This window comes from Notolepis coatsorum, assembly GCF_963971535.1.
Source record: "Notolepis coatsorum genome assembly, chromosome: 10".
NCBI classification, from domain to species: Eukaryota; Metazoa; Chordata; class Actinopteri; order Aulopiformes; family Paralepididae; genus Notolepis; species Notolepis coatsorum.
Genome location: NC_140174.1, coordinates 85,362,857 through 85,384,895, shown reverse-complemented (window position 1 = coordinate 85,384,895; position 22,039 = coordinate 85,362,857). Strand labels below are relative to the sequence as shown.

The window sequence follows — 22,039 nt, the reverse complement described above, 5'->3', positions numbered from 1 at the left end:
TATAGAAACCACCTGCTATATATCTCCCTGCCAGCAGGGGGCTGCCATCACTCTACAAAATAAAAAGTTATCCCATTTCTCTCTCTCTGAAATCATCAGTTCACAAAGGGGGGCACCTCTCCCTCTCTCGCTCTTCCTCTCTCCTTCAGTGTACAACACGCTACCGGACTACCGACTAGACGGGGGCGCGGCGGTGCGCGAGGGGAGCCGAGTTTTTATGAGACGAGACGTTAAAACAACTACTTTCTTTTATTCGTTTTTAAAACAACCCGGAGTTACCAGAGTTGTTGTCTGTTTTAATGAATCTCCAATGAACTGCACCAGGTAAGTTAGTGCGTCACGTTAGATGAGAAAATGGGTGACCCTGATGTAAACAAGACTAAAGTCTTTCTCTGGTCTGCATCCCCTTATCAATTGTGTGTATTGAGCCGTACTGTGTTGTGTACCCATTCTGCAATCTGTTCATTCAAGTTTTCAATCAATCAATCGTCTCTTTAATAAACATAATCTGCAGATGACAGGCGTCGTCAGTAAATAAATAAATACACAAATACATTAATACATAAATAAATAAATGAATGCGATAGTGGATTGGTTGGTTCTGAGTTTGGAGGAGGAGGGAATGGGAGAGAATAAACTGCGCTACGGATGATGTGAATGATGCTGTATAATTGTGGAGTGTAATGTAAACAAGATGCTGGGGATGTATTCTCTACTGTAGCCTTTAGCTAGGAAGGCCAAGAACCATGTCACTCACTCACTCACTCACTCACTCACCAATAAAGGGGTGATAGCATGCGGGTTAAGTGATCATTATATGATTTTCTGTACCCGCAAAAAGCTAAAACAGAAGGCCGGCTGTCACAAAACAGTCACATCTAGAGACCTCAAAACTTACTCTAGAGAGGCCTTTAACCAGTCAGTGGTGCAGTGGCAAATTGACAGTAGGTCAAACGCTCCACGCGCATGCACAGTTTTTTTTGGCACAGATTTTTATTTTTTTTCTTGAAATAGATAAGCTGAAAAAGGTAGCAGCGTATGAAACTTTTGTATCACAAACAGTACTGTATTTGCAAATCTGGTATATGTCATAAATGTATAGATGTAGCAGTACTGTCTATCTGTATGTCGTGTAGGGCTGGGCGATATGACCAAAAACGTTATCGCGATAAAATTATAAAATTATTTTCATATAATTCGATATCGATAATTATCGTCGATATAATGTCTGTCAAGTTTAATTAACTTCTTATGCTGCTGCGAATGTCTCAAGTCGAGTTGATGTCGTCATCAGTCTGCGCACGTTAGCCGACAAGCGGAGTATCTCATGACAATAAATATGACACTAAAATACTCTCTTCCGCCACAATATATTGAAACGACGTCCACTGTATATCCCACACTACCATAAACGTGGCCTCAGAATTCAAAACACACACATACTCGGCACGTAAATATATAAAACAGTGCCGTGCAAGCTAGTTATCCTAGCCAGCCTGTTGGTTCTAAGCGGTGTATTCCATGACAATGTGCTAAATATGACACTAAAATACTCTCTTCCGCCACAATATATAAAAACGACGTCCACTGTATATCCCACACTACCATAAACGTGGCCTCAGAATTCAAAACACACACATACTCGGCACGTAAATATATAAAACAACGCCGTGCAAGCTAATTAGCCTAGCAAGCCTTGTTGTTGAGTGAGTCCTACCTCCTTCCGGGTCTCGGCCATCTCCTTCACTGATTGGTTGTTAGCTGTTGTGCGTAAGTACGTCATCACGTAACGCTGGTTGTTGTTGTGCTGAGCCGAGGCTGAACGGAGCCAAGTTTGGAAAATCGATATATCGAAACTTTGCGACCACGTTTCATGTTTATTTCGAGGAAATAATTTATCGCGATAGTTATCGTTATCGTTTTATCGCCCAGCCCTAATGTCGTGTATGTCATATATGTTATGATGAATTGAAAATGGGGGACCCTGATGTAAACAAGACGAAAGTCTTTCTCTGGTCTGCATCCCCTTAACAATTGTATGTATTTAGCTGTACTGTACCCATTCTGCAATCTGTTAATAAAGTTTTCAATCAATCAATCAATCAATCAATCAATCAATCCCGCAGTGCAATACTCCAATTCAGCCATTGGGTGGGACGGTCATGTGACCCAAATCAGCCAATGGAAGCGAGGGTCCTTAAAGTGTGGGTCCTTAAAGTGTTGCGGTCCTGAGAGTGTTGGTGCTCTCGTCCTGCAGCTGGATACTATTGCCTCACAGCGCGGCCGTCAGCTGGCTCTGCGGCTCTGCAGCTGCATGCTTCTCCGGGAGTCCGGTTGGATAATGCCATGTAAAAAGTCGCATGCCTGACATATCGGCATGTAACTCGAGAACCGAGGCACGGATTTTGGCGATCCAGATGGCATTCGAACGGCAACGAATAGCGCTTTATTCGGTAATTTATATGTTCGGCGAAAAATGCAGCCCTGAGCCTTCACATGCTCGCAAAGGGCCGTGAAACTGAAACTGAAACTGAAAAATTAGATGTATTAATTAACCCCCCCCGAACGCCCCGGACAGGGCGTGAAAAGAGGACATGTCCGGGCAAAAGAGGACGTTTGGTCAGCCTACTCTACCTGTGCTTTTGTTATGTAAAAACGGTGGCCGCGGGCCGGTACTTAGTTACAACGAATGGGAACAGCGGATTTTTGTGTGCGTGACTGCGCGTACACGCGGGAACATATCCGTGCGCGATTGCGCGTACTTCAGCCTCAGTGACCGAGGTAAAACGCCGTTATACCAGCACTGCACCGTTGCCTTTAACCTAGAACTGGGGAGCTTGGACTGGTCAGATGAACTCAGTGGTACACAGGTTGAAGAAACATGGCTTGGATTCAAAACCAAATTCACAGCAATACTCAACAACATGGCACCCATAAGAACCACCAGGGTTAAAAATCGCGCTGAGCCATGGATGCACACTGAAATACTGGCCGCTATGAAAACCAGAGACAAAAAATGCTCTGAACTTCATAAAAGTCAGACAAAGCTTTCCAAAAGCTCAAACAGTGAACTCCAAGCCCACGTGGTTGAACTAAAAATTCAAAGAAACAGACTAAGAAATGACGTAAACACCATGATCAGAACCGCAAAAAGAAATTTCCTCAACGACAAAACTGAGGAAAACAAAAACAAACCCCGCGAACTTTGGAAGTTTTGGGGTTGACGAGACAGCCTTGGCTCCCCCCTCCAGCACGCATACAAGTTAGCTGCCATCACCAACGTGAGGCGCTGGGCCAAACACGTAGGAGGGGGGGTGGGGGGAGGGGGCTGGGGGTGGGGGAGCCGCATGCCACTCTTATCTACAAGAGGGCCTTCGACTCCAGCAGCTCTAAGGGTGCGGTTACACCTTTCGTTTCAGCACACTGATGTAGTACACTGCCAAAGCAGTAGGTGGCAGTAGGTGGCAAACATGAAGGCAATTTCAACCAATCAGAACTTGAATGTGCCTGCAAAGCAAATGTCAACAAGGCGGCCACCATCTTTTGCCTAGTTACCCAATGCAGCAATTCTTTTTCAGCAAAGCCTAATAAAAGTGCAATAAACAAAACGGATACATTCACTGTGTGTTCTGCCTGTCATTTGTTGATGAAACAAAACTAACATCAACACAAGTGACCACCAAGAGCGGATAGTTTAGTCTAAAAAAAGATCGGTAGCATTGTTAGCTGCATGCTAACGTCAATGGAGTATGCCATTATAACAATATAGCATTGTGGCTAGAAGCTAACGTTAGCTCACGCTACTTAGCCAGCACCAAACTGATGATATCGCGAGCTATCAGTAGTTAGATAACATTAGAGACAACGCTGTGTGTATTAAACAAAGGTGAATAGATGACTGGGCCATTTTGTTTAATGCTTGTTAAGTTGAAAGAGGAGCTCTGAGCTAACAGGGTCTGAATCCTGATAGCTCACGTTAGCCAGCTGCTCATGCAATCGGTAATGCTAGCAGAATGAATGGATGTAAACTTTATTTAACATATTGCATATGGGTACAATACAATACGGCTCAATACAAACAATTGTTAAGGGAATGCAGACTGTTGTAGCTTGGACTGGGGTCCTTATAACAATAACTTGACAACACATGGTAGCTGAAGCTATTTGGGACACGGAGCTATGTCCCAAACACACACACTGTTGTCACCGGAAGGGCACGCAGATGGTATCTACTGCGCATGGGCGTTTTCGCAACAACGGCTCCGTGCAGACTACACAGTGTTGTCGGCGCGTATTTTAGCGTTTCTCCAAAACGCAAACACAATTTAGCGTTTCAGCCGTATCCACAAAAAAACGCCAAAAAACGCATTTCTGTGTAATAGGGACATGAAACGTATTCAAAAACGTATAAAAAAACGAATACACTAGTCTAACCATGGCCTAAGTTCGACCTTGGAGTCGTCCAGGAATTTGTTTTGGCTGACTGACTGGCAACATTTCCCCAGTCACGTCGATTTAAATTTGATTTTGAGTAGAGTGAATTATAACTCTATTGGTTTGAGTGGAGTGAGTTTTAACAACTCCGTCCAAATGACTGAATGCATTTGTCCAAGTGTCTTAATCAGTTCATTTTAGTAGGTCCTGTGCGCGGTAAACAGATCCAAAATCTTCTTATTGCAATCCCAAAAGCTTCGATAATCCAAATGTCCACACGACTTCAAGTTGGTAGCCCGATTGAAATGTCGCAGAGGCAGAGAGGGTTAGCCTTATTATCCACAGAACTAGGCAAAATCTGCATATGGCTCGCTGGTAACAAACTATCATTACACATGGGCAAAACAGAGTCCATTCTCTTCGGTTCAAATAACAAACTCAGCAAGACCGACGGCTTCTCAGTTACAGTGGGTGACAATATTGTCACAAGGAAAGACGAAATTACCTACCTGGGTTCCATCCTAGAGGCAAATCTTTCCTGTGACAAAATGGCATCCAATGTAATAAAAAAAGTCAACCAACGAACTAGATTCTTGTACCGGATCTCCTCTCTGGTAAACAAGAATACCCTGAAGACTCTGGCAGGAGCACTCATTCAAGGGTACTACGACTATGCGTGCACCTCATGGTACCAAAGCACCTCAAAGGCGCTTAAAACAAAATTACAAACATCACAAAACAAACTGGTCAGACTACTACTTGACCTGAACCCCAGAACCCACCTCACCCCTGCCCACTTTGACAACCTAGGATGGCTTAGAGTAGACGACAGAGTACAGCAACTTGCAATGGGCCTGGTCTACAAGATACACTATACGACCGGGGTACCCCGGTGTATGCCATGTACATGTCAAAATACTTCCCAAAGGTCAGTGAATACCACGATCACAACACCAGAGGGAGCTCCACAAATCATGTTAAACCCAGATTCGGCTCAAATAAGGGACTAAACACGTTTCGCAATTATGCCACATCAATGTGGAACGCCCTACCCAAAGCTGTAAAGGAATGTGGATCACTACCCACTTTCAAAACCTCTCTCAAGGGACACCTACGGGAGACTGCAATTCAACACTGGCCCCTGTAAATATCCTAACCCAACCCCCTCCAATGTACAGTCATTTACCTAGTATGGTTTTGTCAATAGTCCAATGTACAATTTTGTTTGTTTGTACAGTGTCTCCTCCCCCCCCCCCCTCAATGTACAGTTTTACTTGTTTATACAGTGTGCCCCCCCCCCCACCCAACCTCCTCCAATGTACAGTTTCTACGTCAAATGTATATACTCTCCTTTCTTGACTTCTTCTGTATCACAAACAGTACTGTATTTGCAAATCTGGTATGTCATAAATGTATAGATGTAGCAGTACTGACTATCTGTATGTCATATATGTCCTGATGAATTGAAAATGGGGGACCCTGATGTAAACAAGACGAAAGTCTTTCTCTGGTCTGCATCCCCTTAACAATTGTGTGTATTGAGCTGTACTGTATTGTACCCATTCTGCAATCTGTTAATAAAGTTTTCAATCAATCAAAAACCCATGTACATGTCAAAATACTTCCCAAAGGTCAGTGAATACCACAACCACTACACCAGAGGAAGCTCAACAAATCATGTAAAACCCAGATTCGGCTCAAACAAGGGACTAAACACGTTTCGCAATTATGCCACAACAATGTGGAACGCCCTACCCAAAGCTGTAAAGGAATGTGAATCACTACCCACATTCAAAACCGCTCTTAAAGAGCACCTACGGGAGGCTGCAATTCGAAACTGGCCACCGTAAATGCCCAAAACCCCCACCACCTCCTAATAGACGGTCTCCTCCCCACCGCATGTATATATTCCCTCCCCGCCGTATGTATATTTCTCTCCCACCCACCCACCCCCTCCTAATGTACAGTCCCCTCCCCATCATATGTATATACTCTGTCAGGATCTAGGGGTAACAGTACTGTATATTTGAATACCGTTTATGTCACAAATGTATCAGTACTAAATACCTATATGTCCCTATGCCATAAATGTCATGTATGTTGTGTATGTCATAAATGTCTATATGAATTGAAAATGGGGGACCCTGATGGAAACAAGACAAACGTCTTTCTCAGGTCTGCATCCCCTTAACAATTGTATGTATTGAGCCGTACTGTATTGTACCCATTCTGCAATCTGTTAAATAAAGTTTTCATTCATTCATTCATTCATTCACACTCACTCACTCACTCACTCACTCACTCACTCACTCACTCACTCGCTGTTAGCCATTCTGACCCTAGTGGTGGCTCACAGGCATTGCATTTTATATGAGCCCAGTATGTAATGACAATTTTTTTTAGACTTTTGTGTTTCTTTTATACATTTATATATTTGAATGGCTTAAGGCTATTGCTGTACTTGTTGTGTGTTTGTTGTTGTTGAATTATTTGAAATAAACTTCAATCACTGTAAAAGCTTGTTAAAAGTCTAACTCTTTGTCTGTCTCCCTCTCTGTCTGTCTCCTTCTCTGTCTGTCTGTCTGTCTGTCTGTCTGTCTGTCTGTCTGTCTGTCTGTCTGTCTGTCTGTCTGTCTGTCTGTCTGTCTGTATCTCTCTCTTTCTGCCCCCCCCCTCTCAGGGTTCTCCACATTCTAAGTCAGAATGCAATGCCTTCTGCCATCATGCCTGTTGACATGGCGATGAGGATCTGTCTTACCAGCTCTCCACCTCTGTGCTCTTTCCTCGGTAACTATGACAATTGCTCCTCCACGGCGACGCTGTTGCCACGCCGCAAACCGCTGCGCCCCTGCCTGAGCTCCAGAACATGCAGCGACACCTCCAGTCCACCAGGCGGCACCACCAACAACACAACCACCACTAACAGCAGAGGCTGGCAGAGCCCCAGGTAGTGAGCATGTTTCCATGGCAACATAAATATTAAGATATTATACATAAATATTAAGATATTATTCAGGATATATTATACAGTATTGCATCTTTGAGTTGGCTCATGTTAACCCATTGCTCGCCAATGACTTGTTAACACGTCATTCTCCGCCATGCGTAATCTGCCAATGACGCCGTAAGGCGTCTTTGAGATCAATATTTCATATTTTCGTCATGGTATTCACATTTCACCCACGGAGTCTTGGCTGGTGCTGTAGGACTCCGCTCAACTCTGCAACGCTTCAATACCACCACCTCGTGGCCGATCGACGAGTTGCCAAACCGGAAGTGGCCGGAAGTGCTTGGTCCGTCCCCTATTTTCGGTGATCGTCCCGGGGCTCAATACAGACACCGTGGATATGGATCTTTGCCATAACTCAATAATCAACATTATTTGGACGTGTATTAGTAATATACAACCCGGCAATAGATCGCATCGATCAACATCCCATAATAGCGATCTTTTTGCTCCACTCTCATCACCCAACGCTACGAGGAGACTGGGGTGAGTTTCAGTGTTTTTCTTTACCATTTTCGATACAAACTGCTCTGATCAATATATCACCCACACTACATGAATCATTTAACGTCGGTCATGGAATTATAAACGACCCCCCCCCCCCCCCCCCCTCCGTTCATCCGCGCATGATGAGTCATAACTGTTAGGACCATGTGCAGTTGAAATTTTTTATCTGGCGTCGATCGGTATCTAACTGCATTTGATGATCTAATATATGCATTTATGGCTATATCTCACATTCTATGAAATACTGCAGAAAACGATAAAAACATATTTATACTCTAGACCGTATTTTTGTATTGTATGAATGTGTGAATGAAAAAGTAAAGCGTTCCTACATCCTGAACGATAGATAATTGATGTTGAATGGGCCATAGTAATGTCAATTTAGCAATACAATTAAAAAAAAAAGTTATAGCCCTGCAAAGAAGGTGAACATCTCCATAGACAAATAGAGCTGGTAGAGGATGGTTTAGGATGGGTACAATGCCCGGCGGAGAATGGGTTAACATATCCTGTTTACAACATCATATCCTGTTTACAATATCCTGACTGAGAAACCTGAATATGATATCTGTGATATGCTGATATTAGGGTTATATAGCTGACTTATATAGCCCAGTCCACACGATCACAGGTATTTTTGACACAGAGGTTTTCAAAAAATAAACCTCTGTACACACGACTGGTTTAAACTCTGCACAGAGTGATGTAATATACATGCCATTTTCAACCAATCAGAAGGGTTGAACGCGTCACTACACGTCCTGCTCAAAACAGAAACCTGCCATCTTTAAATTACCTCGCTTGAACTTAGCAACATAGCATTCATTGTTTGCAGCAAAAACAAAGTGCAATAAACAAAAAAGGATACATTCACTGTGTGTTCTGCCTCATTTGTTGATGAAACAACCAACATCAAAACAATTTACCACCAAGAGCGGAGAGTTTAGTCTCACAAAAAGATTTACATGCTAATGTGATTGGGATTTGCCATTGTAATAGTTAGCATTGTGGCTAGCGTACATTAGCGTAGTAACGTTACACATGGGAGACTATCTTGCTGGACACAAACATTGTTGATATAGCAGTCTCGTTAATGTTATATCGCTCGCTATTGGTTGTACTAGTAACGTTAACGCTAGTAGAATGAATGGATGAATTGTAGAATGGGTACAATACGGCTCAATACAAACAATTGTTATGGGGATGCAGACCAGAAAAAGACAGCTCTGCCGTAAACACTGGAAATAATCTTGGTTACTATGTCCACACGCAACCACTGCAACCGGGATGAGCCCAAAACTTCACCCTGGACTCCGGTTTTGAAAGAGCACGGTTGCATTGTTCCAAAAACCGGGTTGCGTGTGGACGAACAGTGCAACTGTGCACATTAAATCATGGTTTCATAAAACCCCGCGTTTGTGTGGACAGGGCCTCATGAATGAATGAATGACCTTTATTTATATAGCACCCTTCACAGCACGAATGCACAGGGTGCTTTACACTACAGCTTAATATAAAAACACAATAAAAACAAAATCAGAAATAAATGACAACAACAACAAACAGCAGTTAAAAACAGTGGACCTAGTTCACTACTAATCAGTTAAAGGTGACATTCAGCCCACTAGATGTCGCACTAGAGCACCAGCATGTCATTTATCCAATCAGTTGCATTCCACATGGAGAAAATGGGAAGTAGGGAGGGGATACATGCACACAACATGTAAACAACAACATTAATTTTGGACCCGCCAACATTTGTTAAATGATAAATTCATTAACTCATTCAGTGCCAGCTATTAGACAGAGCCCGTCATAGCAAGGCCACGCTTTAAAAGATAGGAGTGCGTCACCTTGTTTGTAGAGCTATAACTATATTCTATATTATAGCTATGGATACAATACTATGGCCCATTTGACATCACCTATCTATCGTTCAATATGTGAAAAATAATTAATTTTCCCATCCATATGTTCCCGTGTTATACCGTGGTGAATATAAGTATGGTTTTAGAGCGGTCTGGGGTAATTCCCAAAATGCTGAGTTATAGCCTTATACGTCAACTCTACTATAAACGTTGCCGTTTCTTGCCTATACATGCTATTATTCCCAAATCTAATGCATGAGAGGGGGGGGGGGGGGGGGGGGGTAGTTTCTGATTATTTGAGTAATGACATTCGTATTGAACACTAAAAACGCTTATCAGCCCGATCGGCATTGCACGATCAAGCAAAAATTTATGTCAGATAGTCCTTACCTGTGATCGGGAGCATTCCAAAAATAATATTCCAATTGTTTGATCGCCATCTGGTACATCCGATGTCCATTTGGTCCACGGCATAATCCACCACTACATATTAGGGGTGTAAAGGTACACATATCCGTACCGAACCGTTTCAGTACTGGACCTAAGGTTCAGTACGGCTGTGTACCGAACAAATACAACGGTACGTTAACCACTAACGAACGCACGTGCAGAACTGAATTCAAAACTCGATTATTAATTTCAATATAGAATATTCGTTGACAGCCATACAAATACAATTCGTTACTGCACACTAGAGCTGCCGCGATTACTGCATTACCGCGGTATCGCTGTTACATCACGGCCACCGCAGAGTAGGCTGAATACCGCGTCACCGCTGTTTTTTATAATAATAATAATAAATTACCCTCCTCTCGTTGGGCTTGCGGCTCTGCAGATATACCCTACTCCACTATCGAGGTTCCAAGCGACCCTATTGGGTACCAGAAAAGTCACGTGAAACATTGCAGACCACTGATTGGTCAGAAGAGAGACGCGTCACACGTTGTAGCGTCATGCGGTGTGTTACCACCAATCGGCAAGCGCGTATTAGGTTTTTACTTCCTGAATGTCAGCTCATCACAACACGGCTAATAACGTTAGCTTTAACTCTCCGCCGGAGTGGACTACCATCGCTCCTAAGGAGTACTAAACGAGACATAATGATTTTACTGTCTGCAACGAATGTTATAATAAAAGCCCTTCGTTCTATACACTTGTCTGATTGAAAACTTTATTAACAGACCGCAGAATGGGACAACTCAGCACGCTCTGAGCAAAGAAAGGAACTGAGATATGAATAGAGTATTGCTTGCCTTGCTATGGCCCGGTAAATACGCTGATGTTATTGAACGTATAACTATATAATGTTAATGCCACAAAACGAATGCCTTTATTATAAAGTAGTAACTTTATAGTAATAATAATAAGAAAGGGTCGGGGGGGTTAGGGGTAACCACCCCTGCCCGCGACACCGAGTGAACTGCGCACGACCTGAGGGGAAACTTCGAATCCGTGTTTCACTTTCAATAACTAATGCGTGCTTGCCGAATCCCAAACAATATTCATGCTGCAAAGTCATCCTCTAAAGATAGACATTTAGACTAGAGGCAGGCTATATGCTATAAAGAGTAGACTACTACTAAAAAAAAAAATGCATTCAAACTTTTTTTTTTAAATTTTTTGTGTGCGTGCGGTAATAACCGCGGCGGTAGGAAATATTTTGCAAATCTGTGCGGTAAGGAAAACATCAATACCGCGGCAGCTCTACTGCACACTACATCACTCCTGAGTGGAACTTGGAAAGCCAAACTTTCCCACACTGTACCGAAAACCTGTACCGAACCGTGACTTCAAAACCGAGGTACATACCGAACCGTGTTTTTTGTGTACCGTTAGACCCCTACAACATATGGATCGGGGATATTTGACGCGCTTCAATGGAACCGGGAGAACCGCTCCACTCGCCCGACAAGAAAAAGTGAGACCGGAGACATTTGGCCGTTACACAGGCCAAGATACGAGGTTACAAATAGGGATGTCCCGATCTGATCACGGGATCGGGGCTGATCACGTGATTTTCCGAAGATCGGGATAAAAAAAAAAAAAAAAACTGCAATATTTTATTTTTTTTACTTTCTTTTTTTATTTAACAAACATGACCATGTTCACGTCTTAAACTCATACTGAGGCCTTAGTTTTGGTTTTAAATTGCATATAATCATACATTTATTTATTGTCACACAGAGCAGAAGAATTTTGCCAAAACAAACCAATAGTAACCAGCTGCAGAACGGCAGACCAGCCACACTCTCAGACCCAAATAATTTTTAATTTTTAATTTATTTATTTTTGAATCCCAATTTCTCACATTACATTCACCCTGAATGTTGACGTTATCCAGCTGAAAAGTTAACTTCATAAATCATTTGATGTATAATTAAATCAAAGGAAATGCGTTTGGGTCTGAGAGTGTGGCTGGTCTGCCGTTCTGCAGCTGGATACTATTGGTTTGTTTTGGCAAAATTCTTCTGATCTGTGTGACAATAATAAATAAATGAATGATGATGATATGCAATTTAAAACTAAAACTAAGGCCTCAGTATGAGTTTAAGACGTGAACATGGTCATGTTTGTTGAATTAAAAAAAAAAAAAAATATATATATATATATATATATATATATATATATATATATAAAAAAAAATGATCGGATCGGGAAATATCGGTATCGGTAGATACTCAAAATCACATGATCGGGATCGGATCGGGAGCAAAAAAACGTGATTGGGACATCCCTAGTTACAAAGGGTGCTCGATACCGCCGTCTAGCTGGATGCGGCCGGTATTGCACTTTGGCAATCTCAGACTTATTGGCGCCCAACCGCTGGCGAGTTAACCCGACTTATCTCGGGTTTGGCCTCCATTGAGTTAATTAATGGCGAGGGGGGGGGGGGGGGGGCAATACTTTAATTCTGCAACATTCTAAAAGCTCTGTGGGTGTATTATTTAAAAATAAGTGTAATAATAGAAGAAGATTATGCTACATGTTATCTGTAGCAGCTTTAAAGGTGCTATGTGTACTATTTTATGTACACTCGACCACATACAAATAATGTGGAATAAAAGGGGGGGGGAGGATTGTCACTTATACTAATCCATTAAATCACCTGCTTCAGAGTGCAATGTTGTCCTTTTGCCGATATGCTAAGGCTAGCATAAAATTACTGCTACCAACAAAATCCTCAACATGTATTTTTTCTCACGATATTTTCATTTTCATTGTAGCTGTAAAATTGTGCTAGTCATTTCATTTCATTTCAAACCTTTATTTATACTCGTGAAAGCACTGAGGTTTCCCTCATTTACAGTGATGACGAGTTAACAAAGGACACAAATATCATAACAGTTAATAATTACAATGAATTACAATTACTACAATGATGGATTAAAAACAATTAATTAGTGGCAGCCACCCTCTGAAAGATAACACATGTAGCTAGCTAGACTCCTCTCACCATAAGCTCAGTTTTACAGCTACAATGAAGATAGAGGTATTGCAGGTTCCTCGACTGCTAACAGAAGTCCCGGTCCTGTTAGTGACATTTGAAAGCATGCCATGTTTCTGTGTCTCTCAGGCATCAGAAGAAGCGGGTCGTGTTCGCTGACTCCCAGGGCATGTCGCTAACAGCCGTCCACATCTTTAAGGAGTTTGAGGAGGATCCTCTCTCTGAGCTGCAGTTCCACCTGTCTGACCTAGAGGGCGCCACTGCAGGCCTCACTCGGGAACAGAACCCAGGTAACTCCATGGAGGAAAGACAGGTGTAGTGGATGCTGTCACTGTCCAGTTAGTCCTAGCTGCCAGTTAGCCCTAGCTGCCAGTTAGCCTTAGCTGACAGTTAGCCTTAGCTGACAGTTAGCCTTTGCTGCCGGAACCTTTGTCTGATATACGCATGTGTATGATTAAGAGCCTATGCGTGAAGAAGAACAAATAGGAAGGCCCTAGTTAGCTAATGCTAGCATGATAACTTTCATTAGTTAATGCCTCAATAATCTGCCTTGGTGATCTTGTTACCGATTTAATTAAGCTCTCAATAGTAAGGTGGTTGATATCATTTGCTCTGCTATCTTATCATTCTTTCCAAAAGCAAAGAGGCCTAGAAGCATGGCTAATGCTAATGGCGCACATACCAGCGAAGCTAACTGCCTAAGAAAACTGGCACAGAGGCACTGAAAGAGGATTTCACACACTAGACATAATATCTAGATGTATCCATCAGTGGACCAATTGCATGCTTTCGCAGAGGACAAGAAGCCTTCAGCCGACTTCTTCAGACATTAAGCACCCCCCCACAGCCCAAATGGAATGACCCCCCCCCCCCCCAAAAAAATAAAAAGGTATAACAACATTATTCTGACTACAATTCTACCTCCAACACAGCTTATACTCAAACCAAGCTCTGATAGCGATGGACTGCACATTTGCTACACCCTCGTTCACCTACAGTACAATAACAATCACTTCACCAAGGCAATAATAATTGAACTCAAACCCCAACATTTAAGTGACGTGAAAAATAAAACACGCTTGAATCACACTTTGACTGCCATGAAACGTCTTTTCACGTCATTGCTGGCCATGCTCAAGTTGCCGGGGGACGCTGTACAGCGTCCTTATATCAATATTTCAAAAATCTGCGATCGGATTCATAATGCCCCTCCGCTGGCCTGAGATCCACCAGCAGGACCCACTGAGCTCTCTGGCGGTTCAGGAGCGCCATCTGGTGGCCGATCGGCGCAATCGCCAAACAGGATGTTGAATAGAGGTTGTCCTAGACGACCGTAGTACTTCCGGCGCTCGCTATAGGTCCCGCGACTCTGGCTCGTCACACTACACAGTGATCGATTGCCAATAACTCGATAAACAACATGATTTGGACGTATATACCATTATACAAGCTGGAGATGGACCGGGTAAATTTACATCCCATAATGATAAGATTTCAACTCGACGATGATCGCCCAACGGCGCGCGGAGACTGGGGTGAGTTTCAGCGTGTAACGTTACCGTCTTCGATACTAACTGCTATTATCAACATTTGACCCACATTAGATGATTGGTATAACGCTGCCCACGGAATTATAAACGCCCCCTAGCCCATCCGGTCAACATCAGATGACGTGTAGTAACTTCTAGAAGTACGTCTAGTTGGAATTTTTTATATCGCGCTGATTGCCATAAAACTGTATTGCATCATCAATATAATGCATTTGGGGCTATAGATCACGTTCTGGAGAAAGCTGCAGAAAGAGATGAAAACATACTTATACATTAGACCATACTTTACTATGAATATGTGAATGAAAAAGTTTAACGTTGCTACACAATGAACAATACATATAGGACTTTGAATGGGCCCTAATAATGGCAATGTAGCAATAGAATTTAAAAAGTTATAGCCATGCAAAGAAGGGGTACTTCTCCATAGACAAATAGAGCCGGCAACCTATGGTATATCATTAATTTAACCCAAGGCAACCAAAGTGTTAATTACATTAGAAAGAAAGTGGTACCCAACCCGATGCAAACTGGCCCATAATGTTAAATGTATTGATGCTTATATACACAAACCCAGACAAACTGATTGACACAGCTGCACTCACCACCTCACCTGGACAAACTAAAAGGTCCTGCTCGGTTTTGGATTTAAATGCAGTGGGCATGAATTACTAATGTTAACTGAACTTAGTATTCCTTGTTCTTTGTGTTGTATGAAAATAGTATTATATAGAAATAATATGGAAATAGTCAAAGACTAGTTATACAAACAAAAGCACTTGTGTGTGTTTATTTTTATTTTTTTAACTACCTATCTTTGTGAAAGTGGCTTCTCAGCTCTGGTCCAGCTGAAGACAAAGCAGAGGAACAGATTGGACATTGAGCATGACCTCAGAGTTGCTTTGTCTACCATCACCCCAGACTTTGAGACTCTTGTCAGGAGCAAACAACATCCCCAGTTATCCTATTCGTTCCCTGGGATGTTAAGCTAAGAAGTCTGCTAAGAAGGATATATTATTATTATTATTATTATTATTATTATTATTATTATTATTATTATTATTATTATTATTATTATTATTATTATTATTATTATTTATTATTATTAGGGCTGACCTTCTAAATTTTTTTTGGCAATCGAAGCTTCGGGGCCGAGCTTCGATTTTAATTCGAAGCTTCGAATTAAAAAAAAATTATATATATATTTTTTTTATCTTATGTTGTGGGACTTGTACAGCACTTTGGTCAACTTTGTTGTTTTTAAATGTGCTCTATAAATAAAGTGGATTGGATTAATGAATTAAGTAGCCCCTTTCGTGACTGTGACGCAGCCAACACGGCTGTGTTATTTAATTCAAGGTGGATCGCTGTTGTCGTTTGAACAACTTCAGATTTCATGGGAACTACCAATCCCCCCAAATCAAGAATGTTTAAGATGAATGAAGTAAGATTTAGATTATTTGAAATATGGCCTGTGTAGACTAAGGCCCCGTTTAGACGGAAACGCTAGCAGGTGAATCCGCAAAAATATTTTTTCGGATGTGCCTTTCGTTTATACGGAAACGGCGTTTTTACGGGGTGAAACCGCAAAAAAGTGAGACTACCTTCCAGGGTGGAATTCCTAGAAACGCAAAAGCTTTGCGCTCTCGTCTAAACTGTTAAACCGTATAAATCTGTTAAAACGATGACGAAAGGGTTGTCACGGCTCTGGTCGCGCGTACTGCTTACGTCACAGGTAGCAGGTATGCGCCAGTAGCCGAGACGTAAACAAAGCAAGTATGTCTGACTAACTGAGATCACCTGAAGGCTACATTGGCAGTACTTTTAACCCTTTCACTGCCACACGACAGAAGGTTAACCCTTTACTATCACACAACCGGCTGTCGTGTGGCAGTGAAAGGGTTAAATACACAATAATCTGTCCCGCGGTGTGAGTGGACCCACTGTCTGCGAGTGACTCTGCTTTGGTCCAATCACATTCCCCATCCACAGTCTGCGAATCAGAGGCAGAGTAGGGCGGGTCTTCACAGCACGTCATGTGACATATGCGCCAATCGTGTGACAGCGGGGGTCCGTCGTTACAGCGTCGTCTGCACGGAGAATTCCACCCCAAAACGCTCGTCTAAACGTAAAATTAAAAGTGAAACCGCAAGATGACTTTTGCGGTTTCTGTTCACAAAACGCTCGTCTAAACGTAGCCTAAACTATGCACAGAATTATGTCAGTCTACAAGGTCCGGCAATGTAGACCTTGTAGACTCCACTACAGACCAATTATCAGTCAATGTTCATGCATTTTTAAGAAGGGCTACTTCCACAAAAAAACAAAGAACTTACCAAAACATCTCAGTAGCACCTTATCTAAATGTTCTATTTCATATATGGAGATTCATATTTATTTATGTATTGCATGCATTTCTACATTTTATTTCCTATTTTGTTTATTCATCCCAGTATCTTTCTTTCTTATGTGTGGAATTCTACAAGGCATTTACATTTACATTTAGTCATTTAGCTGACGCTTTTATCCAAAGCGACTTACAAGTTCTGTACGACAGGTCATCAGGAAGGATACAACTCTTATCAGCTGAGTAACAATATTCATCAAAGTGTTGCGTGTTACAGTGTAGGTTAGTTTATTAGGACAAGTGCATGACAGTAAGGTTAGTTAGGGTTAGATTTATTTTATTTTATTTATTTTATTTTATTTCAGATAATGGTTGAAGAAGTGCGTCTTTAGTCGACGGCGAAAGATTGGACGGGATTCGGCTGTCCTAACTGGGGTGGGTAGTTCATTCCACCATTGTGGGGCAAGGACTGAGAATAGGCGTGTAGGTGGTGTATATGTGTAGGTGGTGTATATATTCAAACAGGCAATAGTGATGATATAATTTGGGCAGTGCTGAGCTGGGTTACTTTCCTCCAGTGTATTTGTCCCCCGGCCCCACCCAATGGCCCCATGCACACACACACACACACACACACACACACACACACACACACACACACACACACACACACCGAAGTAAAAATAAAAATTATGTTCGAAGCTTGTGCCATCGAACGAAGCTTCGAAGTATTTAAGACAGCCCTAATTATTATTATTTTATTTCATTGTGTTTTTAGCCCTAGTTGCACTTTTGTTGCAACCCCAGTTATCCCATTAGTTCCCCCAAACTTACTGTAGAGAAGTCTGCTAAGAAGCATATACCGGTATTATTTATTATTATTATTATTTTATTTCATTGGGTTTTTAGCCCTAGCTGCACTTTTGTTGCAACCCCAGTTATCCCATTAGTTCCCCAAAACTTAGGTTTGTTATGTTAAGCTAAGAAGTCTGCTAAGAAATATATATTATTTATTATTATTTTATTTCATTGGGTTTTTAGCCCTAGCTGAACTTTTGTTGCAACCCGTTATCCCATTAGTTCCCCCAAACTTAGGTTTGTTATATTAAGAAATCTGCTAAGAAGCATATATTATTTAATTTCATTGGGTTTTTAGCCCTAGTTGCACTGAATTTTTTTGTGTTTATTTCATGTTTTTAACAGTGCATGAAAGATTGTGTATTACTGCAAAAAAAAAAAAAAGTGAAATAAATCATAGTGGTTAAAAAAATTGGGTCGCGACTTAATGACTAAGGAAAATGTTGGGTCCTGAGGCTAGACCAGTTGAGAACCACTGTATTAGACTACAGCAAAGGGTTACACGGTACCAAAGTAAACCCGACGGTTTCTAGGTGCCACAAACCATCCCATCCCTAACACATACATACAGTATAATGAGTATTTTGTTAATATTTACCAGGTGACAAATATGTTTGTTCTACGATAGCTAGGAGGCCTATGAGGTTTTGAGGCATTTGGCCTGATGGTGGCGCTATTCCCACAAAAAAAGTTAACTACCTCATAATGGTTGTCTGATAATGATGACATTTGAAATGTGTTGTTGCTTTGATATCGTACCATTATTATCAATACTTCTAAACCATTCACCTGATTCTCACTATACCTCATGCGTGGCATCTAGTGACCACCCTTTGTAAAAGACAGATGGTAGGCCAAACCATTTGACCACATTTGAGGAATTTTGGGGATATACTCCACTGTTGTTTAGTTGCCTTCATGTGGGTGTGTTGTAATGTCTGACTGTTGTTTTGTAAAGTCTGACTATTGTTTTGTAAAGTTTGACTGCTGTTTTGTAATGTCTGACTGTTGTTTTGTAATGTCCGACTGCTGTTTTGTAATGTCTGACTGTTGTTTTGTAAAGTCTGACTGTTTTGTAAAGTATGACTGTTGTTTTGTAATGTCTGACTTTGGTTTGTAATGTCTGGCTGTTTTGTAATCTGACTGTTGTTTTATAAAGTCTGGCTGTTTTGTAAAGTCTGACTGTTTTGTAATGTCTGACTCTGGTTTGTAATGTCTGGCTGTTGTTTTGTAATCTGACTGTTGTTTTATAATGTCTGACTATTTTGTAAAGTCTGACTGTTTTGGAAATGTTTGAGACACAGCTGGGGACATTACTGACTTCCTGTATATTGCATAATTTAACCTGTCCTCGTCTTTCCTCTCGCAGGTACAGAGGAGCCAGTTCTTGGTCTGGTCCTGGCCTTCCCACAGCCGGCTGCAGACTATCTGGACTTAAGGAATCGTCTGAAAACCAACCAGGTCTGTCTGGAGAACTGTTCTCTCCAGGAGCGCTCCCTCTCCGGAACTGTCAAGGTTCGAAATGTCAGCTTCAAGAAGTCTGTCCACATACGCGTCACCTTCGACTCCTGGCGCTCTTTCTTGGATGTCCCATGTTCATACCTCAACAATGTGTACGGCTGTCCGGACACCGATACCTTCTCCTTCACCGTGGAGTTCCAAGAGGTTCTCGACCTGTCGGAGGGTGTGGAGTTCTGTGTGCAGTACCAGGGCCTGGACCAGACCTTCTGGGACAACAACGATGGCAACAACTACCGTCTGGTACCGGCCGACACCGACGCCAACACTGGACGAAATGCAGAGGGAATGGCACTGCTAGACTTTCGCAGAGATGGAGGAGGGATAGAGGGAGGGAAAGAAAAAGAGATGGAGTTCGATCGGTTTGGGAGCCCCAGGACGTCGGCCGGGATCTTCCCAGAGTGGCAGAGCTGGGGGAGAATAGAGAACAGCGCCCCCTACTGGTGAAGAGCAGACAGGACACAGTACTCCTTGCTATGCCATTTCACCTCCCCAAAACCAACCAACTTGAATGGCCACAGGTGGGAGATACGGAAGAAGTGAAAGGATGAAAGGGTTTCATAGGACAGGCCTGTATACAATCCATATACAGCTCTGTCTAACCCACTGGATACCAGCTACACTGTGGGTGCAGGGAATAGGACCTGCCCTGTGCCTAACCAGACGGGGTGACAGCACCTGGGAACGGATGGATGAGAGTTTTAATTAGACATTAATCATCACAACAGCTTCATAAGGCCTGCATATTAGCAACATAAAGCATTTCAGAGGCTGAGAATCTGCTAAAGAGATTCATCATGTTCCTTTCTATCTTCACAAGGATTCAGTAAGGGTTCATTAAGGGTTCATTAAGGTTATTTAAGGGTTCGTTACAGTTGAGAATGCTCCATTCAAGAATCGGGAGAGTTATACATGCTTCACAGTAGCACTGGGTGAAGGATTTATTCTTTATTTGTTCAGGAGTTCACACACCTTCTACCATGAAGACACATCCACCACATCAGCAGCCTGTAACTAACCCAGAGCTGAAGCTGAACTCTGAGCTCACCATATATTATGTCCATAAACAGTAAAGTGTGTGTGTGTGTACACTGACCATGTTTTGCGTATACATTTATGTACACAGAGTATATAATATGTACAGTGATAATGGTTGTATTTACAGCCAAACACACCATCTGACTTTTAACTAATTCAGTCTGATGGGGAAACTGACGGAGAAGGAAATGATGTCATTTTCGTTGTGAATTGAGACTTTAAAAAATACATGTCTGGCTGTGTTTCAGGACATGTTTTGTGTATTGTGTGGTTGCCTTGTTGGACTGAGTGCTGAAGCATGACTCCAAAAAACCCACAACTCCTGTCCTCAATCCAGATGAGGAGATTGAGTCCTCAAACCAGATTAGGAGATTGAGTCCTCAGTCCAGATGAGGAGATGTTTGATTCCTCAGTCCAGATGAGGAGATGTTTGAGTCCTCAGTCCAGATGAGGAGATGTTTGATTCCTCAGTCCAGATGAGGAGATGTTTGATTCCTCAGTGGTCCAGATGAGGATATGTTTGATTCCTCAGTCCAGATGAGGAGATTGAGTCCTCAGTCCAGATGAGGAGTTTGAGTCCTCAGTCCAGATGAGGAGATGTTTGATTCCTCAGTCCAGATGAGATGTTTGAGTCCTCAGTCCAGATGAGGAGATTGAGTCCTCAGTCCAGATGAGGAGATGTTTGAGTCCTCAGTCCAGATGGGGAGATGTTTGATTCCTCAGTCCAGATGAGGAGATGTTTGATTCCTCAGTCCAGATGAGGAGATGTTTGATTCCTCAGTGGTCCAGATGAGGATATGTTTGATTCCTCAGTCCAGATGAGGAGATGTTTGATTCCTCAGTCCAGATGAGGAGATTGAGTCCTCAGTCCAGATGAGGAGATTGATTCCTCAGTCCAGATGAGGAGATGTGTGAGTCCTCAGTCCAGATGAGGAGATGTTTGAGTCCTCAGTCCAGATGAGGAGATGTTTGAGTCCTCAGTCCAGATGAGGAGATGTTTGATTCCTCAGTGGTCCAGATGAGGAGATGTTTGATTCCTCAGTCCAGACGAGGAGATGTTTGATTCCTCAGTCCAGATGAGGAGATTGATGAGGGAGTGGTCATGAGGGTGCTAGATCACAGATGGACAATTCAGAATCCTCCTTTTTAAATGGCATGTTTTGTGTTTGTGTAAACAATGGCTGTTTACTGTAGTGCAGCAGTCTCAGCACTGTGTTTAATGGCATTCAAAATACACACGAATGACTTGTTTATATTCAAGGGCATTCTGAGTAAATTTTTTTTTTAAAAGAAGCCTTTAGAAAAAACAACAACCAACTTTTCTGTGGACTAAAAGAGAAAGTTATTCGTCTTGGTTTTTTAAAAGCAGAAAGTGTTGATTGACGAGCATGAACGTAGATGCCTTCCTCTGTCTGAGTCTCTATCTGACCTCAGATCAGACCTTACAGAACATCTTCTCCTTTCATA

The 22,039-nt window shown here is 42.2% G+C and overlaps 1 protein-coding gene across 1 annotated transcript; it reads left to right on the top strand.

The window, feature by feature from the left end:
- Nucleotides 1-215: 215 nt before the first annotated feature.
- On the top strand, nucleotides 216-20,584 carry ppp1r3cb (protein phosphatase 1, regulatory subunit 3Cb). The gene is made up of 4 exons (XM_084322751.1): nucleotides 216-324; nucleotides 7,115-7,381; nucleotides 13,391-13,551; nucleotides 19,401-20,584. Exons 1-4 carry the CDS (start codon nucleotides 218-220, stop codon nucleotides 19,979-19,981), a joined length of 1,116 nt encoding a protein of 371 aa, XP_084178877.1. The 5' UTR covers nucleotides 216-217; the 3' UTR covers nucleotides 19,982-20,584.
- The last annotated feature ends 1,455 nt before the right edge of the window (nucleotides 20,585-22,039 follow it).